The sequence below is a fragment of the Chanos chanos genome, chromosome 5, assembly GCF_902362185.1.
Source record: "Chanos chanos chromosome 5, fChaCha1.1, whole genome shotgun sequence".
NCBI lineage: Eukaryota > Metazoa > Chordata > Actinopteri > Gonorynchiformes > Chanidae > Chanos > Chanos chanos.
This window is the reverse complement of record NC_044499.1, coordinates 45,722,333-45,732,219: the sequence shown is the minus strand read 5'-3', so window position 1 is coordinate 45,732,219 and position 9,887 is coordinate 45,722,333. Positions and strand designations below refer to the sequence as shown.

General features: G+C 38.5%; 2 protein-coding genes across 5 annotated transcripts; both read left to right on the top strand.

The window, feature by feature from the left end:
• The first annotated feature begins 473 nt into the window (after positions 1-473).
• On the top strand, positions 474-1,986 carry adprm (ADP-ribose/CDP-alcohol diphosphatase, manganese-dependent). Its single transcript, XM_030775604.1, has 3 exons — positions 474-1,247; positions 1,436-1,558; positions 1,680-1,986. Exons 1-3 carry the CDS (start codon positions 686-688, stop codon positions 1,967-1,969), a joined length of 975 nt encoding a protein of 324 aa, XP_030631464.1. The 5' UTR covers positions 474-685; the 3' UTR covers positions 1,970-1,986.
• An 894-nt stretch (positions 1,987-2,880) lies between these two features.
• On the top strand, positions 2,881-9,041 carry map2k4b (mitogen-activated protein kinase kinase 4b). Of its 4 annotated transcripts, XM_030773679.1 has the most exons (13): positions 2,881-3,092; positions 3,806-3,841; positions 4,594-4,626; positions 5,738-5,840; positions 5,969-6,143; positions 6,388-6,507; positions 6,856-6,975; positions 7,079-7,130; positions 7,238-7,365; positions 7,978-8,055; positions 8,194-8,342; positions 8,574-8,619; positions 8,889-9,041. In XM_030773679.1, the coding sequence occupies exons 1-13, from the start codon at positions 2,975-2,977 to the stop codon at positions 9,000-9,002; spliced, it is 1,272 nt and encodes a 423-aa protein (XP_030629539.1). In that variant the 5' UTR covers positions 2,881-2,974; the 3' UTR covers positions 9,003-9,041. The 4 variants fall into 4 exon arrangements, with proteins under 4 accessions (XP_030629539.1, XP_030629541.1, XP_030629540.1 ...); XM_030773681.1 differs by lacking the exon at positions 3,806-3,841; XM_030773680.1 differs by lacking the exon at positions 4,594-4,626.
• The last annotated feature ends 846 nt before the right edge of the window (positions 9,042-9,887 follow it).

Here is a 9,887-nt window from a genome sequence, read left to right as displayed (position 1 = left end):
TGCCATCTAGCGGGACTGCTGCAAACATCAGCAAGAGTCTACTGGGTGCAATAGTACGATTTCTTTCACCTGACCCTTCTACTTGAATACCATCGGGTATCTTAACTATGTAATTGGGAATTAAATATTCATGATACTGTAGAATCTGCTTTAGTGGATTGTTAAAATCTTACATAAGCGAACAATAAAAATTGTAATGTATTGGTAGACCATGTTAAATTTGAGGTTTGATCAATTTGAGGCTGTATTTCCCAATTCCCCTCTGATATAGTTTCCGGGATTTGAGGCTTTATTGCTTGTGCATTTCACCCAAGGTCTTTGATTACTCAACACTTTCCCTTCTCGTTCTGCGCAGGTAGAGCGGAGTTTGACGTTCCTGAATCATACCAAACGCCGGACTGTCAGGTTTGAAAGGTCCAGCAACCGCAGTCTGATGTTCAATGGTAACTACAGTGTGAGTTATGCACTTCGCATTTGTGGAGGTGGCATAATACATTTAAGGTAGAATTTAATAAAGCTACTTCAAAGGAAAGACTTGCCATTTAAGACACTCCACCAAACTCTGGCTGCCATTCAAAACTGTAAGCGGCATGTCGTCAGGCTAGCAGGCTATCAAGCTATTACGAGTTCTTCAATTTTCAGGTGGGCCAGTGGGACGTTTAAGAACGGATCTTTGAAGAACGCAATGGATAATAGTGAAAAACCCCTGTTCACCTTTGGGGTAATTGCCGACATACAATATGCCGACATAGACGACGGCTACAATTTCAAACGAACTAGGAAACGATATTACAGAAACAGCCTACAACTCTTGCATAAAGCAACTAAGGAATGGAGTGCGGAGAGATTCAAGCCTAACTTCATTCTACAGCTTGGAGACATAATTGACGGGTTTAATAAAAAGTACGAAGCTTCCGAACGAGCTCTGGAAACCGTTATCAAAGAATTCAACGACTATCCGGCCGTGGTTCATCACGTGTGGGGTAACCATGAGTTTTATAATTTTAGCAGAACGACACTGCTTTCTTCTGTGCTTAACAGCACAGCCAACACTGACGCAGCCAACATCATCAATACGGACCAGATTTACGCATACCATTTCAGCCCCTCCCCTAAGTTCCGATTTATCACACTAGATGCCTACGACGTGAGTCTAATTGGAAGAGAGGAATCAAATTCGAAGTATAATCAAGCAATGAAACTCCTCCGGGAACACAACAGCAATGATGACCTTAACCACCCCCCAGGTAACAAGGCACAGCAAACTGACCTTTGTTCACAGGTTACTCACTATTACGTGCAGTATAGCTCCGTGAAGTACAACTGAGTTTTTAGGAAATTGTAGGAGGAGTGTCATTTCAGATACGCCAGGATCACGGTCTTTTTATATGTTCACCACAACACAATATATTCATGTATTGTCCTTTCAACATAGCACCTGCTGGTATGGAACAGAGGTTTGTAAAATTCAATGGAGGATTCAGTCAGAGCCAACTGGACTGGCTGGAGAAAGTGTTATGTCTGGCTGATGAGAGACAGGAAAAAGTGATAATCATCAGTAAGTGAAAACAGAGCATTTGCCAACACATAAAAGCTTTATTCTGTAGTTGGTATACACTGTGGTAAAGCAACATTATCTTATTCTTGTGTTTTCATTAATGTGTCTCATGTGTTTGCAGGTCACCTGCCTGTGCATCCAGAGTCTACTGATCCCATATGTCTTGCCTGGAACTATGATGAAGTGCTTTCCATTCTACATTCACACAAGTGTGTGGTATGTTTCATGGCTGGACATGACCATGATGGTGGCTATCATAGGGATGCCTCTGGTGTACACCACCTCACACTGGAGGGAGTTATTGAGACCCCTCCTGACAGTGATGCCTTTGGTACTGTGTATGTCTATGAGGACAGGATGGTCTTGAAGGGAAATGGAAGGACACATAATAGAACACTTATGTATCCATGAGTACATTTGTCATAAAAATGAATGTATAATGACATGTCTGTCTCTGGATGAAACATGCATATTCTATATACATAATAAATATTAATGAAGTTTTAACAGAGCACTTTGTTTGATGTCTGTCCTTGAACCATATCTGCAACTGTTTTTTTTTTGTTGTCATTTTTGTAAATAGTTCTGGTTCCCTGTAATAACAGAAGGCACTGATAATTGAAGCACAACAAAACTGGATGTTTCAATTGGTTGGACAACATAAGGAATGCCCCAACCTCTTCTCCTATTTTGGTTTAATGTTATTCTACCCAACTGAAATCCCGCTTCATTGTATGCTCCCATGTCTACCGGTAGGCTTGAAAAGGAATAAGTAACAATGGATAAGTGTGGTATTTGAACCCCCCCCCCCCCCAATGTTTTCTCAGAATGCTCTCAGGTTAGTTTACTAAAATTGGTTCTTTTCTGAGGTATGGTCAAAATAATTTTCGCGCAGTGGTTATCGTGTTTGTTTAAGAATCCATCCGAGTGTGGTCATAAATCGTGCAAGTTGTGGTTGCCAGATTACCGTACCTAAACATGATTTACACAGCAGGCACGAATTGTTTTATTCTTTCGTCTGTTGTACACAAGCCCGTATTCTAAGCGCAGACTCTCTTAATTCTCTCTTAATAAAAATTTCTCGGTCTTAACTGGTAAGATTAGTTGGCAAGGCGTTTGCTGTTTGGTCATAGGCCAAGGTAAAACAATGGGGATTGTCTTGATCTGGCAACCTCCGCAGACCTTTTAAGTTGGGTAGATAGCTAGGCTAGTTTGTGCAGTACTCAGCTCTGTTGCTGGGTGTCCCGCAGTCGTCAATTGTTTAACTCCCTCCCATTTAAATTAAGCTAATGATATGCTGAATCCTCCATGACCCAATAGTCGTTACCGTATATAGTATTGCGTTTTATCCTGTCTGTGTAGGGTGAATTTACTCCCTGCATTGCAGCCACTGTGCTGCTGAAATCAAACACAACAATGGCGACTCCCAGTCCCAGCACCAATTCAACTTCTTGCAATCAGAGCACTAACGCAGGATCCATTCTACACCACAACCAAACGAGTCAACACCTAACAACAATGAGTGGCATGCAGGGTAAGCACATAATTATTTACCTTTGTGTCAGTATTGTTTACGCGTATACAATTCTGGAAACTATGACTAGCCTAAGCTGTCACTGCTGCACCATACTGATGCTGCATTACCAGCTAAGTTACGCACCGTGATACTTTGGTCAGCTAGGCCTTAATAGAATTCGCTTGCGTTTTTTCAATAACATAAGCGAACATGTAAAAGTGTTTAACCAAAATCAATCACGAGTATGATGACATTGTAAAGTGACGTCATTATCAAGTTTGTAATGCTTCATTTTTGCTAAAATAGCCACTTGCTCCAGAGGCCCACAGATAGCGAACTTGTTGGTTCATCAACGCAGTTAATTTCGGCAGTGGCATTTCATTATTACAACACAAATGATTATAAGCATCCCAGATTTTCTACCGGGTGATTTTGGTCGGTGAAATTATGCCACATAGCCATACTAGTTGTTCCCAGTGCCCCATTATTAACATTGTATAGCCAGTATGCTATCCGCAAATAAATGAAAGATTGTTAATAGTAGCTGTCATGTACTGTGACAAAGGGTCCAGTGTAAGGTGGTTTCAGGCTGGTTTTAATTGTTTAAGTTAACCCTGATCAGTAGCATCGGTTAAAAATAATCACTTCCCAGGATTTGTTCCATATCTAATGTATATCGACTGAGATGCCTTTTTTTGTCGTTCATACATCATCTTATTTTAAATTTACAGAATCTAACAGTTGCTGGAGGTGTCAAAATGAAACAGGTAGGCTATTCCTTGGCTGCTAATGGCGACACATTGCAAACAGTCACTGTCATTTACATACTGACCTGTTCTTTCATATCCTTAGACCTTATTCAAAAGATTTCAAGAACTCAGATAGCTCTATTCAGTGCATTTTTCATTTTTTATTTCCCTCTAGCAGCTACGTAAATATAAAGATAGATAATTTACATATATATATATGTACGCATATTTATATGTATGAATATGAATGTTGATGTGCTGTTATAATTATAGATTTGTCCTTGTAAGAGAAGAGGAAGCATCCACAGCTAGATAAGTAGTATAGCCAAGGTCCCCACTGAAGGTTTATTTTGTGCTAGACCAGGTGTGCACCTGTGCCCCACATTAGTTAAGGATGGCAAACCTACAGTGGACTTGTGGATTCTATGACTGGAAAGTCTGTATTTTAGATGTCTGCTTTCGGCCTGTAATGTTTTGCAAGTTGATGATTGATCTGCATTGGAGTTTGCTGTAGAAACCAGCATCTCCTGACCAACATCTACTCACATACTCTATCACATTGTCCAAATGCATTGTGTCTTACTGTGCAATCTCACATAACATTGGATATATGTGTGTATGTGTGTGTGTGTGTGTGTGTGTGTGTGTGTTTCATTTTCCAAACCTGTTGTCAGTGAAATAGCTACATTGCTCATCTCTGATTAATTCAGAGGTTGGAGGGCAAAAATGCATTGGATTAGATGTGAAGTAAATGTTTCTCTCTGCCTCAGGGTTTCAGATAAACCTGTCAGGAGTTCCCCAAAGTAAGCTCCTTTGTTTTATATGACAATACAAACATTTTCTCTTTTGAACTGTGTGGGTGGGGGAATTCTAACCCATTCTGTTCTCAACTAATCCACAGTGGACATGGTGAGCTTCCAGTTGCACAATAGTACAAGACAGGCAGTGTTTCTTCATTAACTACCTGTGTGCTCAGAGAGAGCAGAACCTGTATGTTATCAACATTGTGTTCTGTAAGACTAGAACATTTTGTAGATGCAAACTGCAGTGGAAGCTCTACCACATTGTTTGTGCTTTTGCTTGTAGAAGGAATAACCACAGAGTCTGTATTTACACGCTTTCACTTCTATAGCTTTTCTGTTTCTGTTTTCTGTATCTTAAATTTAAATCTTTCTAAAATGTATCATTAACAATGTACAAGTTTATGTATAGTGAGAACTGGAGTCCTTATAACTTGTGTCACCCTATACATTTAATGAGCTAGATTTACTGGTGATGTTTCCCAATGATTTGTCATTCAGGTAAACACAGTATGCATAACTTTTAACCAAGTACAGTTCTTAGCGTTGTTAATATTTGTACTTAATGTAATCTTAGGTTTAGGTACTTTTAACAAAGAAGTCTTGTATGGTATGTTTATATTTAGTTTTATTGTGTGTATTTAAGCACGTGGTTGGAAGAGGTTGCTTGATAAACTCGTGCATACTGGGCAAATGGTAGCCTAGGGTTTTGTTGCCGTTATCTATGATGACTGGGTGCTTTCCATAGTTGGGTTTAGCTCACAGATATCTTGTACAGTTCTCGCTGAATGTTGAGTTGGCTTTGCTGGTCTTTATCTAAAATTGTCTGTCAAGTCTGTCGCACGGTATTTAACATTATACTAACATCCCTTAGATTGTATTGCTTTTATCTCATGATAGAAATGGGAATGGGCCAATGGCACTGTCTTCATGTCCTTTACTGCGCATTTCTCATACCCAAACATTAAACTTTTAAACCGATTCACTAATTTTGATCTACAGTTCTCTCCATTTCCCTTCCTTTTTTTGTATCTCCTGAGCAAATTTTGTGTTAATTTGATCTGTTCCCCTCTCTCTCTCTCTCTCTCTCTCTCTCTCTCTCTCTCTCTCTCAGGTAAACGCAAAGCACTGAAGCTAAACTTTGCTAGCCCTCCAGTCAAACCAACCTCGAGACTCCCTCTCTCCTCTGCTACTCCCCCGTTTCAGAACCCTCACATGTAAGCAGTCGGGTTCACTCTAAACTGGCCAACTATGTTCCTTTTACATTTCGTGTTTGTCTTTTACTTTAGTCTCTTCAAATTAGTACTCTGATAATAAAAAAAAAAATGTGCTTGTCGAACTGCAGTGAGAGGCTGCGGACACACAGCATTGAGTCGTCAGGGAAACTAAAGATCTCTCCTGGACAGCATTGTGACTTCACCGCTGAGGACCTGAAAGACCTGGGAGAGATAGGAAGGGGAGCCTACGGCTCCGTCAACCAAATGGAGCATAAACCCACTGGTCAAATTATGGCTGTTAAGGTGATCTCTAGTTCTGTGTGCTACATTTTTATCATTTCAAAGATATTAAAGAAACCTTTTGTAAAACTGTAGAAACAAAAATAACCAGTTAAAACTAATCTATTTCATATGATCAAAATCGTTTGTACTCGTTGATTGTTCCCCCCTGCTCAGTTTAAAGCGATGTGCATGCTGTATGTTGTGTTTGGAAAAAAGTCAAAAACATACAAATTTATATTGACTTTAGTTTCTGTTTACATTGCAGAGGATTCGCTCCACTGTTGATGAGAGGGAGCAGAAGCAGCTCCTCATGGATTTAGATGTAGTTATGAGGAGTAGCGACTGTCCATATATAGTCCAGTTTTACGGTGCCCTGTTCAGAGAGGTGAGCTGACCCCATTCTGCCTCCGTTCGCTCCAGTTTAACAACGAGTGAATCCTACATGTAATCCTACACGTAATCCACATGAATCCTACATGTAATATGGCATTTTGCCTTATTTTCTGCTTCTTATACAGCCAGGTATTTTTTCAAGCCCAAAATGTGCAGTAAATGATATATTATTGTGATTATGCAGTAATATAAACTGTAAGGAGCCACAGTGATGAACAAGGTGGTTTTCAACAAATCAGATGTGTGTTGAAAGTTTATGTACAGCCAGAAAGTAGATTAACCCAATTTATCAGATTCAGTCTGCCTAAACACATTTTTCCTCTCCTTGTCTCTGTTTCAGGGTGACTGCTGGATATGTATGGAACTTATGTCTACCTCGTTTGACAAATTCTACAAATATGTATACTGTACATTAGATGATGTCATTCCAGAGGAAATTTTAGGCAAAATTACATTAGCAGTAAGTGACAAATCACATTTTATGTTTATGTAAGCAATTTCTATGTGTTGGTTGGTTGGGTATTTATTGAAAGAATCTTTCAAACCTCTTTTTTTTTTTGTAGACTGTGAAAGCACTGAACCACTTGAAAGAAAACTTGAAAATAATTCACAGAGGTAAATGTTTGCACCCAAGATTACAGAAATGAACAAGATTATGACGCATTTGTTAAAATGTATTTATAAATGCTTATCACTGACATTTATTTGTTTTTGAATTTTAGACATAAAACCTTCCAACATTCTCCTTGATAGAAATGGCAATATCAAGCTCTGTGATTTTGGCATCAGTGGGCAGCTGGTTGACTCTATAGCCAAGACCAGAGATGCTGGGTGTAGACCTTACATGGCAGTAAGTAACTGGAAAGTGTGTGCAAAATCCACATGCATTAGTGATTCCCTTTCATTTCACCAGAATTTGTTATGTCGCTTTATTTCATTTTGAATAATTTTTTTTCAGGGATGTTTTTATCTCTTGGTTTACAAAAGCCAGAACTTTTCTTTTGTTTAGTTTCTAGTTTTATCCATTTAATCTGATATGACTGTGCATTTGAAACATGCTCGGATCAATTTCTTATGCAGTAGTACAACAGTGTTAGAGCTGAGAGCTTCCATCACCTCTGGGGGCTATAGGTTATGCCTCTCTTTTCTCTGGTGGCTTCACTACGGCTCAAAGAGGATTCTTTTAACCCTAAAATTCATGGCCTAGCTGTTTGTGTTTCTTCTGTCACTACATGATCCCTCGTAACTCCTTCCTGATTTCTCTCTCCATCTTTATCGCATATATCCTGAGTATTTGAGGCTAAATTGCTTCGCTATAAAGTATTAAAACAGTAAATTATTAATAAAGAATTAAAAAATGATGATGAAAATCATCCTGTTCCTAAGAGAGATGTTGTTACGCAAGTTTGGTTGGCCAAAGTGAAATGTTTCGTGTCATTGATGGCTTCCGCTGCATTTTCAGCCTGAGCGGATAGACCCCAGTGCTTCCAGGCAAGGTTACGACGTCCGCTCTGATGTTTGGAGTTTGGGAATCACTCTGGTAGGCCACACAGTCCGTCAATCATCTATATATTACCATTTTATGTATACTACAAAGTTATGTTGTTTAGTTGATGTATATGGAAATAATGATGAATGGTAGATTTTCTGATTGCTGTATAACGTGTTTTGTTTTTAGTATGAGTTGGCCACAGGGCGTTTCCCCTACCCCAAGTGGAATAGTGTGTTTGACCAGCTGACTCAGGTGGTAAAGGGTGATCCACCGCAACTTAGCAACTCAGAAGAGAGGCAGTTTTCCCCCAAATTTATCAACTTTGTCAATCTATGGTGAGTTTCTGACCTAAAGCCAATTATTTGGCGATTGTTTCCCATCTCTTGCCATGCTCCGTTTAACTGTAACCAGCTGGAATAACTGTTGTGGTTCTATGAACATAAATGATTAAATAATCTGTTCTGCTGTGCTGCACCCCAAAAGTCCTGAGAGCTTATATTTTCAGTAATTATATCTTTTGGACTATTAACTTTCCTATCGCCGTTGTCTTTTTTTTTTCCCCCCAGCCTTACGAAGGATGAGTCAAAAAGGCCAAAGTACAGGGAGCTTCTGGTAAATATCCCAGTATTTTGACGTACAGGGGACGCTGGTTATTGAGTCTAGCTACACAATCATAACAATCAACTTAATCTTAACAACAATCGTAATGTTTGGTATCGTAGCATAAATCATGCTCAAGTTTATTTTCATATACAGATATGCCTAGATACATGCCATGGTTTATTTATTGAATTAGAAAGAAACATTGCATGTTAACCATGTGAACCAACTTGCTTTGTATTTGCTAATGTGCTTGTGCTGCACTTTTGTTTGTTCTTCAGAAGCACCCATTCATTCTGATGTATGAGGAGCGAGTGGTTGACGTTGCCAGTTATGTGTGCAAAATTCTGGATCAGATCCCTGCCTCTCCTAGTTCTCCCATGTATGTTGACTGATGATATGTGGGTAATGAGAATATGGTATGACCTGGCAACCATTGGTGCACCACATTGTTTCATCACATGGTTACAAAACTGTATTTATAATGCCATGAATAGAAAATCCCAAATCATCTTGTGCAATAAAATATTCATCTCCAAGTCTATGGAAAAAAAAAACTATAAAACTCACCTGAGGACAAAAATAGGGTATTTTGTTGTATATATGTCCTCATATTTATTTTCCTCCCACAAATGATTGCTAACCACACGTCACATATTATAAAGCATATTTAAACTTTAGAAAACAGAACTCGGAAGTCTCATCTCAGTCATACCCTGTTGAAAACAAATAAGTTTTATGGAAATAGAATAGAACAAGACACAAACTAAAGAATTAAAAAAAAAAAAAAAAAAAAAAAACAATTTCTGAGTTCACCAAAATCATGTCATGTTAAAATATTGATGGGGAAAGAAAGTCACTTACCTAAATATTTCCATAGCAGTATGTGTTTATATTTAAGCAAATATTTGTACAGATATACTACAATTCACACACCAGAATGTGAGTCATGTTCACTTTCACTATGTGTAATGAATGAATATGCAAAAGTAATGTTCTACTTCAAAGAGATTTATTATTGTGGCTTTATTTTTCTTAATATGCAATTTTTAATATTTTACGTTTATGCAGACTCCACTAAGATCCAAATGTATTAAAAGACATCTCTCTAAAGTGGCGCACACTAAGAGTAACAGTACACTTCGAATGTATTTTTTTTTTTCCTTTAACTTACTTTTGTTTATTCAGTCTACAGTTATATACTGTACTAAAGCCTCACTCCCCAGTAGTCTAGTATAGCAGAGACTGATCCTTCATAAAATCACACAGGCTGTTAAATA